We start from the raw sequence: 18,615 nt of genomic DNA, 5'->3' as shown, positions 1-18,615 counted from the left end.
GATCCACAAATAGATAACATTTCGATGCCTGGTGACCCTATATGTCTTTGGTATCATTTGAAAATTGAGTCTTCAAAACTAGAATCAGTAAATAAGATGAACGTAATAATATGCACGAATCACTACAGTCATGTTTTTGACTGCGAAATGATAAATCTTATACTGTAATAATTGGATTTCTTACACTGTAATAATTGGATTTCTGTTGAAGCATCATTGAAAACTATAAAGTAAAAACTAAAACATACTTTGTCATGTAAAAGTAATTTATATCACAATACACTTTTAAATGATACCAAAATTATATGAGCTTACCGGGCGTCAATATTTAGTATATTTTAATAGCACTGTTAAATAGAAGTTGCTTTTTTTTGTGGACCGCATACCTTAAGACACAGTATAGCTCATACGAAAAATCAAATATTGCATTGATTTTTTATTTTTTTTTTTGGTTTAACGCCTTTTTCCAACAGTATTTCAGTTATGTAACGGCAGGCAATTAACTGAACTAGTGTTGCTGGATTCTGTACCAGAACAAACCTGTTCTCCGCAAGTAACTGCCAACTTCCCCACATGAATCATAGGTGGTAAGCTCATATAATCTTGGTAACATTTGAAAAAGGTGTATTGTAATATAAATTACTAGTACATGACAAACATATGTTTTCTTGTCCGCAATTTAAACTTAGACATTGAAAAACCCATTTAGCCGTTTTGACTGAAAACGCAGAACGCTGGTAAAATATGTTTATTTGATTTAGGAAAAGAATTATTTCACACTGTAAAGTAAACTTGGATGTTGTTTCGTGATAATATTATTTTCAACCTAACAACATATTACGGCATCCTTTCTTGAATGAAAAATTGATACGAACATATAGTATACAATTTACATTTAGAAATTTTTGGCTCGGTAACCTTCGTGTAAATCATTTTTTGACTAATGCGCAATAAAGTTCAAATGTTTCTTGCGATAACAGGAGTCACCTGAACTACTGTGCGATTCAAAAATCATTTGAAAATACTTTAAATAGTTATCAAATTATGCTCTGGACAAACAATATGATTGCAGTTTGACCTTGCTGAGACTTTGACCTTCGACCTACAGATCTGGTTCTTAGACTCTGCACATTGTCTCATATCAACAACCTATATGCTAAGATCAAAGTCAATACCTTTAATGGTTAATAAGTTATGCTCCATACACTAAATAAGTACAAATTTACCTTTTAGCTACATTTGGCATTGACTGACCTTTGACCTACCAACCTGGTTCATGCGCCCTGCACACCGTCTTATAGCCATATACATTTATGCCAAGATAAAGTCAATACATTGAATAGTTATTAAGTACTTCTCCGGACACGAGCTATGAGGGACATATTTGAGCTCCATTGATGACCTTTACCTTTATCTATCGACTTTTTTCATGCACTCTGCATATGGCTTATCGCCATGTACCTATATGCAAAGTCTGAAGTTAAATCCCTGAATGGTTATAGAGGCTCCGGACAACAAATATAATATACAGACAGATGGACGAACGCACCTGCCATCACATGATACGGCCGTTTTTCCAAAATCGGCGTATGAATATATGTCACAAATTGACATACGGGCCTTATTTTATCTGTAGTGTAAATGCAGGTATTGCATCATCTTTTTGTAAATTTTTGAGTTATTGAGGTAAATGTCAGATTTCACGCATGAAATACCTCTCATGTTTTTCTGTATTTCATAACTTAAATTTCCATGTAAATTTCATTAAATTCTGTTCAGTAATAAGAAAGTTGATATTTTATAAACTTCAGTAATTTATGTTTTTATCCCCAAAACCACTATAATGGGCCTCAAATTGTCAATTTAAATTCGCGCCAAAGTAGTTAGATTTCCCGGTTATATCGTGATTCCCGTGAAAATGACAATAGTCATAGCTCACGGCTTAGCCGTGAATCCCATGAAATTTAGTATTTGGCGGGACATTATCCTTTAAATAGACTGACGAACACGTTATTGTCACAAAATTGTTACGTAATTGGTAGAGCATAAGGCTGCACTTACACTGCTTAGCAATATATACTGCTGTTAAAGCGAAATGGTAGTGTCTGCCTTTTGTGTGAGAGGTCCTGGGATCGATCCTCGGTCAGAGCTTAAATATTTACATGATTCTGTTACAGCATGTATTTGAAGGTCTTCAGACTGTTCCAGATGTTCTATATTTTTAGCGAACAGTTTATGGGTCATTGTTTAGCAATCCAGATCACTGTTGAATGTACAATGAAATACACCCAAATAGAAAATATCCTTTATATATTATGTCCTTTTGATGTTTCTGCTCTACATGTCCAGAATAGTTACATTTCCTTGATCACAAAATTTTCTTTAATATGAAATTATTAAATGCTCATAACTACACTTCTGGTTAAGATGTTGTAAATATATCTATTTTTTGAGAAATATATGGACATTTGCTTGCATTTCAAAGCTTTTTAATTTCCTACCTATGTTTTGAAAAAAATTGGTACTATCTCTTTTATAAATGACGATTGCCCTGGAAATTGTATCTTTTACTTCCTTGCATAGAGCAGAAGTGTCTATGACTTCCCAATCTATAATTGAGTAGTTTGAAATATTATTTTTCCCTGTTTGAAAATGTAATTCCAGAAATTTACACAAAAAAAAATAATTTTTATACTACATGTTTCAGTATAAGGTTGAAATATCTTTCACAAGTGAACACTAGATGCAATATTTTGACGAGTAGCATAGCCATGAGTGAAAGTGTAAGATGTGGTGCTCATGAGTGAAAGATATTTTTATCTTACATGTAATACAAACAGATTTAATTCATGTTTTGACTAAATTTACTCATTTTATAGTTTCTTACCAGTAAAAAATATATTTAATATTTTCCACTGAAAATTACAAACATATTTCACTCTACTATTTCAGTGATTTACCGAAAAACATAAAATAAATTTTCTCTCGGGACCTTCCTACCTATGTCTTCAGCACAATTAATGTTACAATTTCTAGCGATGTTACATTTTCATTAATACTGCACTAAGAAATTCCAGGGAATGATTAAGAGTTTGTCCTTTCCATTGTTCTAATTTCCAGGAAAAATAGCAGTCTTATGAGAAATAATCTAGAAATAGAATGACTTCATTCTTAGAAATGGTATTGAAAGTTTAAATATACAAGTGTAAATAAAGTGTGTGATTCACATCAAGTAGATAACAATGTAAAGTCTTTGCTGCACTTTAAGTACACAATCTAATGCGTAGTATGTTGTTTTTTTGTGTAAATGATTTTAATCAGGTTTGTGTTTTGCTGTCTCATTTTGAAGAAACAAAAGCAAATGAAATAAAAAAAAAAAAGAACTCAAGATTTGTGTTTTAACCTTTAGCCTGTTGACTGCTAGTGGTTATGCCTTAGCCACCAGTGCAGATTGTCTGCACTGTTCACTATTCAGTTAGTAAATTTTCAGTGAAAACCCCTTCAATTATTAAATAGTATTGTCCAAATTGAATGATGGATCAGACAATGAGATAAAGGTTAAAGAAGGACAACTCTGTAGAAGAGACTTAGAATGTAAATGATAGATTTATCTCTCTTGATACACTATGATAAGTTATTTGATTACAGAGTGCATTTTCTGATGGCTGGTCAGTCATTTATCAACAATGAGAAGGTAGACAATGATCTAGGTGGGAACGCTGAAACAGCCTCCCTTGAACTACAGATGTCGGAAGATCTTCTAACCTTCAAGAAAACTTCAGTGGATGTCAGGTAGGTGTTTATATTGTTGAGCAAACCAGTCATCTCAGCTCACAGCATCTTAGTGACTGTTTGTTTTAGTTAGAAATTAAATAGACATGGTCATAAGTTATAAGTGGTTGACTGGTTGATTGAGAGGTTGTGTTTTAAAACCAGTCTCAAAACAGGTTTATAACCTTGAACTGCTTCCACATTCACACGAGTTAAATGTTTGAAAACATTAATTATAGTAAGAAATTGTAAATTATGCTTAGTACATGACTCGGTCAGCTCTTGGACAATGCCTTTTCCTACAATAGAGACTATTTATAGCCCAGATCCTCTGAGAAAATTTCTTTCTCCACAAAAAGTGACTTTTGTCAGATATTTAGCTTGACTATTTGAATTTCTTCAAATAGTAGAGCGTTCTTCAAATAGTAGAGTGCTTGTAATCACCCTTTCATCAGGGTTTGCATCACAAAAGTTTTACAAGTAAGCAGGTTTCTGAAGAACTACTTAGCAAAATGCTTTCAACTTCACACATGTATTTGGCATTATTAGATGACATCCTAGCTTTTATTTTGTCAAAATTATGCCCCTTTTTAACCTAGAAATTCGTGACAGTTTTGCATGACGTGAGTATTTTTCTTGGGAATTACTTGACCAAATGTTTTCAGATTGTCCAAAGTTTTCAGCATCATGGGATGACCTCGAATGGCAAGTTTCTTGGCAAGTTTCAAAACTGGTTTACATTTTAGCAAAGTAATGTCCCTTTTTCATTTTAGAAAATTTTGCTAGAGCTTTTGTTTATAGGTTAGTATTAGGGGGAAGGCTTCAAAAAATCAAGCACACTGTCATTCAACACCTCTTGTTTTATTCTTCTTTGCCCAAATAAAATACAGGGCTATTTTTGTCCAAATCACAGGTCTGGGGCCCCCTTCCTACCCAGTAAAAAGAAACCTGTAGGTTTTGTGTAGTCTGTAAAAATATGTAGACAGGCTCTCATGCTGTAAATTGTGAGGTTAAAAAGTGTTACAGGTACTTTTTATCTTTCTAAAAAAAATTCATACAGACATTCATACAGATTTACGACTTTGGTATATTTATTTAGACATGGTATCTGTCTAAAAATTTTGATAATGTGATGTACATCTAAAGGCATCCACTTTTAAGATACTCAGTGTCATATTTCCATGTGGCAAGTCTGTATTTAGAGCTTTTCATTTAAATCTTAATCTTGCTAGAAATAATTTAAATGAAATAGTTTTTATGCCCCCGAAGGGAGGCATATAGTTTTTGAACCGTCTGTCGGTCTGTCAGTCTGTCCGCAATTTTCGTGTCCGGTCCATATCTTTGTCATCGATGGATGGATTTTCAAATAACTTGGCATGAATGTGTACCACAGTAAGACGACGTGTCGCGCGCAAGACCCAGGTCTGTAGCTCAAAGGTCAAGGTCACACTTAGACATTAAAGGATAGTGCATTGATGGGCGTGTCCGGTCCATATCTTTGTCATCGATGGATGGATTTTCAAATAACTTGGCATGAATGTGTACTACAGTAAGACGACGTGTTGCGCGCAAGACCCAGGTCCGTAGCTCAAAGGTCAAGGTCACACTTAGACTTTAAAGGATAGTGCATTGATGGGCATGTCCGGTCCATATCTTTGTCATCCATGGATGGATTTTCAAATAACTTGGCATGAATGTGTACCACAGTAAGACGACGTGTCGCGCGCAAGACCCAGGTCCGTAGCTCAAAGGTCAAGGTCACACTTAGACGTTAAAGGATAGTGCATTGATGGGCGTGTCCGGTCCATATCTTTGTCATCCATGGATGGATTTTCAAATAACTTGGCATGAATGTGTACCACAGTAAGACGACGTGTCGTGCGCAAGACCCAGGTCCGTAGCTCAGAGGTCAAGGTCACACTTAGACGTTAAAGGTCATTTTTCATGATAGTGCATTGATGGGCGTGTCTGGTCCATATCTTTGTCATTCATGCATGGATTTTAAAATAACTACGCATGAATGTGTGACACAGTAAGACGACGTGTCACGCGCAAGACCCAGCTCCGTAGGTCAAAGGTCCTAAACTCTAACATCGGCCATAACTATTCATTCAAAGTGCCATCAGGGGCATGTGTCATCCTATGGAGACAGCTCTTGTTCTTTGATCTTTTTATATATCTATTAGATCATAAAACAGGTATTAATCTTTCATGAATGAAGGAAAGGTTGTTCCTTGCAGACAAAATATTTCTAACCTGTACATTGCAGGCCTGCAGCACCATGTAGAAAGAAGTATGAAACCTTGAATGACCTTGACATCTGTTCACCAGTGTTCAACTTTCCTCGAGCTGTGGCACTTGTGAAGGAACAGCAACATAGACTTGTCTGTGATGTTCTGTTGGATCAGTCCATTTTACCAGGGGTGGGCAACATTATCAAAAATGAGGTAAGAGATGGACAATAACTTAAATGGTTTGACTTTATATAAAGGAGAAGATATTGAAGTGTTTTAATGCCAGATTTGATATGTGGACATGTAGTGTTACCCCTGTCTATATGTGTAGTCCGACTTCTTCCGTTTGTGTGTTGTTGTTGTTTTGTTCGAAAATTGTGTTTGGCCTAGAACTTTCAAGCATGGTCTGTTTTCAAAATAACTTTGAACAAATGATAAAATTAAGGTCACACTTAGGGGCCAAAGATGCAAGGTCATTTTTTGTCAGGTCTTTATAACATTTTTATGCATGGATGGATATTCAGATAACTTTGCACAAGCATTCAATAACTTGTGTGCATGTCTACATGCAAGACATAGACCCCCCTACTGCAAAGGTCAAGCTGGTCATACTGAAGAGTTCATAGATATTATGTCATTTTTCTTCAACATTCACTGTATCAAGGCAGCTTGTCCCTTGCAAGACTTGTACCTCCAGGTCAAGGTCACACATAGGCATCAGTCAGTATATTCTATTGTCAAAGTGACATATTACAGACAGGAAACACACTTCATTGTCCTAACATTACATAATTAAGCATCAGTGGACTATGGACACATTCCTAGGTTTAGGAAACTGGTAGAAAGTTCTCCACTTGGCTTCACAGAAAGAAGTTATTTGTGAGTTAGGAGTGTTAAAACAGTAGCATTCTCCATGTGCAATGTTCGTTAAAATACATGTGGCCCGTAGGACAATTTGACATACTATAAAAAAGCATGGCAAATCGTGCTTTACCCTTATGATCTCAGAAATGCCCTGCTTTCATAGAAATTGAAATAAGATAAGTACATAGATTCATCAGAGGAAACACATTTAGACAGTATAATTATATTTAGAGGTATATTCCCTCTGTTAATGTTATAATTAAGCTGACACAGCAAATATTATTTGTCAGGCTAAGAAACATCAAAACTTGTGTCTAAAAAATTTACATGAACAATAATGTGTACTTTTTTCACCCACTTACAGTACCGTCTGAAAGTCTGGAGACAAATGGAAAATGAAAATTTTACATCAAAATACAAGTGTATACAGATTGTCAGTTATACAGAAAGAATATGACTGTTAAAAGACTTTCAGCTGATTTAGTCACAAAGAAAAACAGATTATGTATATAATGTTTTTACAATTGAGCTGCGCGGTGAGAAAACCAAAATAGTGTGTTTGCAACCAGCATGGATCCAGACCAGCCTGCGCATCCGCACAGTCTGGTCAGGATCCATGCTTTTTGCTTTTTAAGCCTACCGCAATTAGAGAAACCATTAGCGGACAGCATGGATCCTGACTGCGCTGGTCTGGATCCATGCTGGTCACAAATGCACTATTTTGGCTTTCTCATGGTGTGGCTGAATTTAACAGTTACATCTTACTTGCCACTAGACTTTTGGTGGGAACTGTATGTTACTTAAAACATTTGAATTTTCTACAGGCACTTTTTGATAGTGGAATAAAGCCCAGTTCAAAGGTTTCGGAGTTAAAAGATGAGCATGTGTCCCACCTTATCAAGATGACTCGTGATTTTACCAATATTTTCTACCAGGTAAGTGAATACTATACATGAAGCTTATAAAGCTATGTCAGCGTAATAAAAAAAGACTTTTGTGATGAGCAGCTCGTTACCAGAAGGAAAGGCATTTTCTCAGTAATTACAGCTGTTTTTATACGCCCAAAGGGACGTATTATGTTAACTTTGGGCGTATAATGTTATGACGCCGGTGTCCATCTGTCTGTCCGTCTGTCTGTCCATCCGAGCAAACAATTGATACCTTATGTGGTTGGAGGTGTGGCCTAGGACAATAGAAGTCCTTTGTATTCATTCCGTAACCACTTGTCTTTTTTCCCTTAAGTGGTCATCCTATTGTTTTCAAACAGTGGAATGATGACCTAATACCAAATTGTATGGGTGTGCGTCCATTAGCAGTTTCGTGTCCGCTCTGTAACTCTTGAACCCCTGGAAGGATTTCAAAGAAACTTGACACAAATGTTCACCACATCAAGACGACGTGTGAAGAGCATGTTTTGGATGGCTCACTTCAAGGTCAACATCACTCTTAGGGGTCAAGGTCATATGACTTTGTTTTGTGTCCACTCTTGAACTGCTTGAAGGATTTTAAACAAACTTTGCACAAATGTTCAGTGCATCAAGACGACGTGCAGAGTGCATGTTTAGGATGGCTCGCTTCAAGGTCAAGGTCACACATAGGGGTCAAAGGTCATACCTTCAAGTGTATATTGCTCCGCATTGCGGTTCTCTTTTTATCCTTTGTTAGGATGGGTCAGTACTTCTAGATAAGGAATTTTGAAATATGGTTAAAATTAGTTTTAAAAGTATGCAATTTTTGGAACACTGGTTGCAAAAACAGTGGGAATTGCAGTAGCTTTTTGCCATTGGGAACAGATGTATTCATATGCGAAGTATTCTTATGTGATGTTTGTGTTATGAAAGTGCTGCTAAATAGTTGATTGGCGTATCTGCAACAGTTATTTCACTGCCAGTGCTCAGCCTATAGTTAAAATAATAATTACATATACATGTTGCAATTCAGATAATATTAAACTCCTGTGCATAAAATTTATTGATATTCAATTTGATAATCACTAACTTTCCAATAAAATATTTCAGTGTCGTAGAGATGGCAAACCTTTGCATGTACATTACAAAATCTACAGTAAGAGAAAATGTAAACAGTGCGATGGAAAGGTGACTATCTGTCGCCTTGGAGATGACAGTGATAGGGTGACATACTTCTGTCAGGCGTGTCAAACAAATGACCTCAGAAACAAGCAAAGGTTAGAAGAGATATTTCCTACATCCTTTCATGTTTCAAATATTTATTACAATTATTGCTGCATGCAGTACAAAATATTCACACATCTATCTTTTAATGATCAGATTAGGGGTTAAAAGAGCACTTTCTATGACATTTGGATGTGTTTGATGTATATCTAAAGAACATAAATGAACAGTTTGTTTGTTTGTTTTGGGTTTAACGCCATTTTTCAACAGTATTTCAGTCATGTAACGGCTGGCAGTTAACCTAACCAGTGTTCCTGGATTCTGTACCAGTATAAACCTGTTCTCCGCAAGTAACTGCCAATTTCCCCACATGAATCAGAGGTGGAGGACTAATGATTTCAGACACAATTTCATTTATCAAATAGTCACAGAGAACATACGCCCCGCTCGAGGATCGAACTCAGGATCCACAATCCGTAGACCAACGCTCTTACCTACTGAGCTAAGCAGGCAGATTTCCTATACATATGCGTTTTGCAGATATATCATTTTAATCTTAAAAATTGTTAAGTCGGCTAAAGGCTGAAAGCCTTTTGACAAGTCCTTGCTGTTCAGCGATTCTCTAAATGGACCGAATAACACGTGAAGGGATGTAGTTCCATTAGATTTCTCAAACTTCAAACAGTTCACTGCATGAATGAAGTTAAGTTGTGTCAATTCCCTTTGCTATGACCAATGTAATTTGTCATATTTATGACTTGTAATTGTGCAATACTGGAATGTAACTCATTAAGCATAAATGTGCATTTTAAGAATTGCGCAGGCTTACAAAGCTTGGGTAACATCCAGCGAAAGACAAAAAATAGTTCCACAGGGCTCCAGATAAGATGTGTATTAGCGTAAATTACGTATAGAAATAATGCAAATACGCATGTCTAATAATTTCTAAGCATATAAAAACGTATATAAAATTACAGAAATGCACACAATGCTTTTTTTAAAAACAAAATCTGAATCGTCTGGATGCGTTAGGTAACATAGCCAATCAGCCTTAATTCTCCCACATTGAACGTAAACACGCATCGTATGATTTCTATAAACTTTGCGTGGGTTGAATTTTGCAGTCAGTAAACGGATAAATTATCGGAAGAAGAAGCTCTTACTGGTTTGTTTAGTTACTACTGATATTAAAAATGATTTTAATTCTTATTTTTCGAGAAAAATACAAATCGGCGAAACATTAAATTGTATTTTCTTGTAGTTTTTGAAATCGAAAGTAGATCGTCTATGTTTGGCTGCTTTCACGAAACGAAACAACTTTTTTACGAAAAGATTTAAATAAGAGGTAATTTAACTGTAAACTTCAATGTCAGATACTGCCAATTGCTGCTAAATGTCTTCCTATCATCACAATTTGTAAAATATATTGTTGAAACTGGAGAAAAGTGTAATCGTATCCGGATATAATATTTTGGGTAAATATCGTGCTGTGTTACGAAATTTTAAGAAAAAAACTAAAAACAAACTGAAACTGGTAGACTATACTGTCAGTACATCAATCATTAGCCGACACAGGCCCTTCAGGCCTTTGATTTAATTCTCTCATCAACTTTTGTCAACATAGAATTTCGAAAGTGGAATCATACGCATTTTTCAAGTAAAAATTCAGCTGAAATAGATGACCATGTAAAAAAGGGTCAAGGAAATTATAGCTTTTAACTTAATATACCAAACTTTGTTTTACCAGTACGAAATAATCAGTCTCCCAATATGACTTTTCTTATTTTGACCTGGGCAGTCTTTCAAGAAATGTCAAACTGCATGCAGGAATTGCTTCCCTTCAACTTCAGAAATCTCTACCTGTAGGTAAGGGAGATCACTGCATAGAATATTGAAGAAAAGAACTATTTTTTTATTAGACTCTGATTCCTTTATTTCTAAAGCATCAACTTCAAATACTTGTGCGGCATTATCGTTGATTTAACACATGTAGATGCACAGCAACCGAAAATTGCTTTGATAAAACATTTACCAAAACACACACCATGTGCAGTAAGATGCGTATAATGCCACTTTAATCAAAGCTTAACATTTAATTTGTTTCAGAAAATTGCCAATGAAGGGCAGCCTTCTTGGATGGGTGAAAACTGGGAATGATGACTCGCCAACAACAACAATAGAACAAACAGAATGGTCATGTAACAGCTGTACTTTCATTAATAAAGCTTCGTCTACAACTTGTAACATTTGCCTCAATCCAAAATTAAAGTCGTCTTCATTGTCAGCTACTGGTCTTCAGGATTCAGACGACTGTGTGATTTTAGATGAAAATGAAGTTAATCAGCTAGTAAAGAGTAGAAAAAGATTGTCATCTGGAAATGTTGAGTCTGATAAACCAGTCAAAAGTAGAAAAGTTGACCAAACTGGTGTGCTTAAGGCTAATGCAGTCACAGCAGCTACAAATGACCAATCAAAATTTAGATCACAAATGAAATCAACCAATCAGATTAGTAGGAATGGTGGTCCCAACCAATCAAATCAAAGAGGACAAAGTAAATCAGTGACCAATAGCCAATCACAGCAGGTTTCTCATGTTGATAACAATGATAAGATTCCTTTCTGTAAAACACACAAGAGAAAGTGTAGCATGAAGGAGGTGAGGAAAAAGGGAGACAATCTTGGAAGATGGTTCTTCTCATGCCCTGTAAGGTCATGCAATTTCTTTGAGGTGAGTTATTGCTTATAAAGTTCCAAATTTGAAATACAACATAATAGTCCAGATCTGCTTTATTTTTGTTACCTGTCATTTACAGGGAAGAAATGTCTCTCAGACCTCTTACTCTTAAAGTCTTTACAAAAAGTTAACTAAGTTAACTAAGCAGTTCCAGTACACGACTGAGTCAAGAGATGAGGAGTTTGAGCTCCCAGTAATGGAAGTGTACCTCATAGGGGAAGGATAATTGTGAGCCAAAAAGCTTTCATTCTAATTTTCTTTATCTCCATTATTGCTCTATTTAATGATTCATGAAATGATTTGACTATGTCTAAAGAAGATTCTCTGATATAGATTTGTATTGTGAAGATATATTGACAGTTTAGTTTGTTAAACAAAAATTTGTGAAAATTTATTGATAAAGAAAAAGCCCGTATAGGCATACAGACACTAAATAGAAAAATGGCGCGGAAAAAAATGGTAGTCGCATAATGGCGGATACAAATAGTCCTCAGTTTTTTTGCTCTATAGAGCTATTTTCCTTATTTTCTTTGCAATTTTTTTGCTAAAATCACATGACAGATCTATGCTTGACATGTAGGTAACATTTTCATAATGAAATAACAACATGACAAAATTTTTCATGGAAACTTAGATCATACACCACCAGTATAATTTGGGGTCTCATTTTTTAGCTGATTTTGCAGTTTGTGTGTTTGACTGAAATTATTTTTCTTGCATCAAACATGACCCCCACTTTTCTTTTGATTTTTAGTTAGCACTGACAATATTCTTCAAGAAAATGTAAGTTACAGAAATTTAAAATGGGTCCTGATGTGTGCTGCGGTCATTGGAAATAGGTCAGTTTTATATAGAATAAAGAACAACAACTATTTAGTGTGTTATAACCTATAGTTATTTCGGTAAGGAGAAAGGGAGAGAACTACCTTGAGTTTAGGAGTGCTGTGAATTATTTCTGTGTGTCCTTGACAAAAGTTAATGTGTTTGTTGAACCAATCTTCATCATATTTCTTGAAGGAAAGTTGTCAGTTACTTCAGGATAAAAATCAGTTAAATAGTGGTTATAATAAACAATGGTTGGGTTAATTGACAACAGTTTCATAACTGAAAGGCTTCTGCAAAATGGTCAACTACTAGTATATCAGACTATAAAAAAGCATTCACAGAAACAAAATTTGTTTTCCTATTCATTAACCTATAAAACTTATGTTTTGTTGCAGTGGGCAGATGAGAAGTTCCCATTGTGTCCCGATCATGGAAAGCCATGTACTATACGGACTGTATTGAAGATAGGACCAAACAATGGCAGGAAATTCTTCGCCTGTAAAATGCCAAAGAATAAACAGTGCAAGTTTTTTGAGTGGGCAGAAGGTTATGATTAAATAGTGACAGATTTTATGATGGCATATGATAAATATTTGCACACTGCAAATCATTTAAATGAGCAGGTTATAATTGAACAGTGCAAGTTTTGTATTGAAGCAACAAGTGATTGCAACTGAACAGTGGTAACTTTTTGAGTGAGCATTATTACCCTCACTTTTTCTAAATGGTTACAGCCTTTGCTTTTTACAGCATAAACAATAGTATTGTACATGTTAGTACTGTGTATTTACATTAGACTAGTCTTCCATGTTGAACTTATGAAAGTATTTGGTTTTTGTAAGTTTTAGATAAATTTTTATTGTAGAATTTTGTTGTTTTCATATGTATTATAGAGGTAGACCCTCAGGTTTTCAGTGGTAGAAATACATTTAAAAAAGTCAAGAAATTGATTTCTAAGTCCTTGAAATAACCAAAAAATGATATTAATGATAGTTACGTTAATATCAATAATTATGTCTCCCCCAGGAGACATATTGTTTTTGCCCTGTGCGTCCGTCCGTCCGTACGTCACACTTCATTCCGAGCAATAACTGAAGAACCATTTGACCTAGAACCTTCAAACTTCATAGGATTGTAGGGCTGCTGGAGTAGACAACCCCTATTGCTTTTGGGGTCACTCCGTCAAAGGTCAAGGTCACAGGGGCCTGAACATTGAAAACCATTTCCGATCAATAACTAGAGAACCACTTGACCCAGAATGTTGAAACTTCATAGGATGATTGGTCATGAAGAGTAGATGACCCCTATTGATTTTGGGGTCACTCCGTCAAAGGTCAAGGTCACAGGGGCCTGAACATTGAAAACCATTTCCGATCAATAACTAGAGAACCACTTGACCCAGAATGTTGAAACTTCATAGGATGATTGGTCATAAAGAGTAGATGACCCCTATTGATTTTGGGGTCACTCCATCAAAGGTCAAGGTCACAGGGGCCTGAACATGGAAAACCATTTCCGATCAATAACTAGAGAACCACTTGACCCAGAATGTTGAAACTTCATAGGATGATTGTACATGCAAAGTAGATGACCCCTATCGATTTTGGGGGTCACTCCATTAAAGGTCAAGGTCACAGGGGCCTGAACATTGAAAACCATTTCCGGTCAGTAACTTGAGAACCACTTGACCCAGAATGTTGAAAGTTAATAGGATGATTGGTCATGCAGAGTAGATGACCCCTAACGATTTTGGGGTCACTCTGTGAAAGGTCAAGGTCACAGGGGCTTGAACATTGAAAACCACTTGACCCAGAATGATGAAACTTCATAGGATGATTGGTCATGCAGAGTAGATGACCCCTAACGATTTTGGGGTCACTCTGTTAAAGGTCAAGGCCACAGGGGCCTGAACATGGAAAACCATTTCCAATCAATAACTTGAGAACCTCTCGACCCAGAATGTTGAAACTTCATAGGATGATTGTTCATGCAGAGTAAATGACAGTCTTCGTCGTAACTGGGTTGCCCGAAGTCCGGGACAAGTAGATCCTGTTTCGGGCAAGCCAAAGTTTTCAGGTGGTTGCCCTAACGGACAAGTGCTTTTTCCGAAATTTAAATCCCTTAATTTTCACAATAATTACAAAAAAGAATTTCATGAATCTGAAATGAACATCCTAAATACTAGCTTTCGTATATTTATGCATGAATTGATGACTTCACATTTGCAATATATAAAGTTGCTTTACAAAATTCAGAAATTACATCCCTATGACTGGAGTTTACCCGCGAATCGTAAAGATATCAAAACGTCATGCCAGTAATTTTCCATTCCTCGAGCACGTGCGACCTATCGTATCGCCGTTACTTTTGTTTATCGACACGTACACAAAAAACGCGTGTAGTGCATTCATTTTTTAATATAATCGCTTCAAATTTTCAACACCGCTTGAGAAGTGATACAGTTTGAATTCTATAACAATTTTAATATGATATCGACAGAAATGTAGGCAAAATTCTAGAAGAACGATCGAAGTTTCATACAATTATTTGTAAAATTTCCAACAGCGCGATCTTAATCATTTATTTATTTCTAAAAGTAAATAAATAATACATACTATGGTCATAAAATTCAGACTTTTGACAAGAAAGTACAAAAAACAGAATTAAAAAATCTTAAATAATGAAAAAGCGGCAGCAATTTAAATACATCGAGTAAAACGTTTTTTGGCAAACAGATTTCTGCAAGTGCGGCAGAATAGGTTACGTGACCTCGTGAACGTAAATAAAAAATTGTTTTAAAATAAAGCAGTCTGATGTCGCTGTCGTTTTTAGTAAGTTTAATAAGTAAATGAATCTTTGTACATGTCTTTTTTGACTCCACACTATGTCAGATATTCTTTTCAAACAATAACGTAAATTCCTTGAGGGCAAATAGGTCACACTGTTATCGTTTGACGCATTTACCTGTCAGTTTAAACGGGATATTGCACATTCGCTTTTAAAAAAAATTAAAGAAGATACTTTTTTACTGATTTTTTCTCAGCAATTTAAAGAACCGAGGCCGTACGATCAGACAGTGAAATGGCGCAAAAACATGACGTAATGCCATGACAATCTCGGGCGACTATACCGCTTTGATCTCCACTTCGAATGCCATGATACCGACACACTTCTTTTAGCTCTTTGAGGGGGTTTTAATTGATGATGAAAACAAGGCCAATTACTTGTTTATCAACAGATTTACCGTCCGATAATTGTTAATGTTTTTTTTTTCGCTTTAAACACGGGTGGGTTGATGATGGTTATTGTGTCCATATTTTTTGGACACGTCGCCCCGGACTGTGATATTTACTTGATAATAATGATTCAACTTTTTTTGGCCATGCTACCGGAAACACAACAATTTTTTTTTTGGGGGGGGGGGGGGGTGGCTAACCAGACTGATCCATTATTGCAGTTAAATTTGAACAACTACACTATATTTTAAAGGCCCTGGATTAAAAAAGTAAGTTTTAGAAGGGTAGTGTAAATTTGAACCCCACACCTGGCATATAACTAGATACTGGTATAGGTTTTACTTTTTTTCTACAGTTTTCTCCCATAATTTTTGTCTGCTAGTTACTTGAATATTGCAACATGGTTATCCACTTATGTTGGCTTAGCCTGCCCATCAATAGTGTGGGTAGGTTAGTTGACTACCATTTAAATAACTGAATGTTGAATTAAGCATAAACCAAAATACATCATATTTATAAACAAAATGATTTCGGGCAAGTAAAAATGTTTTCGGGCAAGTGGTTTTCTTAACTTACTTGCCCGAAAGGACAAGTGCTGAAAAAAAATTAAGGCGAAGACTGAAATGACCCCTATTGTTTTTGGGGTCACTCCGTTAAAGGTCAAGGTCACAGGGGCCTGAACATTGATAACCAGTTCCAATCAATAACTTGAGAACCACTTGACCCAGAATGTTGAAACTTCATAGGATGATTGAACATGTAGAGTAGATGACCCCTATTGATTTTGGGGTCAGTCTATTAAAGGTCAAGGTCACAGTGGCCTGTTCATGTAAAATCATTTTTTGGAAATAACTTTAGAACCACTTGACCTACAATGTTGAAACTTAATAGGATGATTAAACATGCAGAGTAGATGACCCCTATTTATTTTGAGGTCACTTGATCAAAGGTCAAGGTCACAGGAGCCTGAACAGTGACTTGAGAACCACTAGGCCAAGAGTGTTGAAATTTAGCGGGATGACTGGACATGCCAAGTAGATGATCCCTATTGCAGCCAACCATCAGTGTCTCTTTGACTTTTGCTCCTGACCCCTATTGACTTCTTGCCTATAGGACTTTGCATTAGGGGAGACATGCGCTTTTTTACAAAAGCATTTTCTAGTTTAATTTAAATTGTGATCCGCAAAGAATGACTACTCTTGCCTTAGGCTAGTACGGTACTTACAAGCAGAGATGCATCTATTAGTTTACTTCCCTTGCAATTACACAATTGAGTGGAAAATGAAAGTAGTTTAAGACACAATATCATACCTTTTTGCATAACAAAAACATTTAGGATTTATTCATGTGTTTGATTTACCCTTTAAAACTTGCTTCATATGATTTTGTCAGCTTACTTGTGGTAAAAAACTTTTAACAATCCGATAATAGGGAATCGATCCTACCGATTTTGGTCGCAGAGCGACGAAAATCGGGATCGAATCCCACTACGGTAACATACGAGGGTATCCAAACAACACATACTATCCAAATAAAAAGATATGGAGTTCCGGTTTAGACCATGGGCGTGCGACGACCCCGATGAAATTCGGGATATCACGGTCTTCGTTAATGTTAATAAGCGTCCGTCAGATCAGTGGGCGAAACGCAATATCCGCACAATAAGATGTCTGCGACCCGAAAGAATATTCAAAGTAAGCTGTTAATTTTGTTGCGTCAGAAGCTAATCAGCCAGTAACGTGACTACACTGATATAATTTGTGATACAAACATGCTTTATTCAATACTGAGTAGCATTTTTAAACGGCGACATTTTGAATATTTTTATATTTAGAGTGAGAGTGGATACAGTACTGTTACACTGGCGCCAACATTTTGAAAATTTGAGAAAACAAAAGCATTCTCCAACGAGTTCTTCAGCTCGGGGAATGAGAGAATAGATTCACCTTTGTGTCGCTTTTCAGATCGTATTTTAATTCCTTTCCGGTACTTTAGTTTCTTTGAACTTCTCTGTTACTCACTAAGCATACAGTATTGAATTTTTAAAATTAAGAAATCCGTGATTTTACTTGCAGGCATGACTGATAAATGGAAAACTGAAAAAGTTTTATATAGAATATGGACGGCACTCCAGTACAGCATGTACATGGTTGGACCTGTTGACATTTTTAGAAACGTGAGTAACCAAAGAGCTATAAAAATAAATAGATTGGCAACTTGAGAGGCATATAGAGCAAATCTCGCCAACCTCCCGTGACAAAAAAACGAGATCTCGTTTACCGGAAGTGGCGCTTTCTCCACGCGCCATTTTGTATGCGAAAGCAATTATTCATCGGTAAAATAATTTATCACCGTATGACCACGCTTCTTTCGATGGCAAAAAAAAAACTTTGTACTTCGTGTCTTAAGGACCATTTCAAATTAAATAATTTTGTTTTAGAAGCTAACATGTATTTTAAATGTAGTTTTAAAGGTACAAATTGTAACTCCATGCTCGCCGATGTTTGTTTTTAGTAAGATAACGCCGAATCATGCTCTGACACGAGCTCACGCGAGATTACAGCCAGTTGCCATTCTGTGTATTTTATACTTCTTTGGAGTAACTAACTTTCCATTGTATAATAATAATGTAAACAAACACCCCACCCATAAAAAGCATAGAAATTCCTTATTGCTCAGCCTTAGAAATATAGGGAATCGGGTCGGCTTATAGAAAAAAATATAGATTTTAAACAGGCTGGTAACATTGCCAGATCGGGCTTTCGACATAAAAACTAACAATTTTGGAAAAATGGTAAAGATATTTCTTTCAAACTTGG

At 35.9% G+C, this 18,615-nt stretch overlaps 1 protein-coding gene across 1 annotated transcript; it reads left to right on the top strand.

Annotated features, from left to right (window-relative positions):
* The first annotated feature begins 3,562 nt into the window (after positions 1–3,562).
* Positions 3,563–13,427, top strand: LOC123557867 (endonuclease 8-like 3). The gene is made up of 6 exons (XM_053544237.1): positions 3,563–3,792; positions 6,041–6,218; positions 7,694–7,804; positions 8,888–9,054; positions 11,108–11,729; positions 12,956–13,427. Exons 1-6 carry the CDS (start codon positions 3,599–3,601, stop codon positions 13,115–13,117), a joined length of 1,434 nt encoding a protein of 477 aa, XP_053400212.1. The 5' UTR covers positions 3,563–3,598; the 3' UTR covers positions 13,118–13,427.
* Positions 13,428–18,615: the final 5,188 nt, after the last annotated feature.

Source organism: Mercenaria mercenaria, chromosome 5 (genome assembly GCF_021730395.1).
Source record: "Mercenaria mercenaria strain notata chromosome 5, MADL_Memer_1, whole genome shotgun sequence".
NCBI lineage: Eukaryota > Metazoa > Mollusca > Bivalvia > Venerida > Veneridae > Mercenaria > Mercenaria mercenaria.
Note: the sequence above shows the minus strand (reverse complement) of the source record. Positions and strands in the feature narration are given on the sequence as shown.

Coding starts and splice junctions, on each gene's coding strand:
- LOC123557867 (XM_053544237.1), top strand. CDS start 3,599: ATGATAGATTTATCTCTCTTGATACACTATGATAAGTTATTTGATTAC. Junction 3,793..6,040: donor AAAACTTCAGTGGATGTCAG/GTAGGTGTTTAT, acceptor TGTACATTGCAG/GCCTGCAGCACCATGTAGAA. Junction 7,805..8,887: donor TTACCAATATTTTCTACCAG/GTAAGTGAATAC, acceptor AAAATATTTCAG/TGTCGTAGAGATGGCAAACC.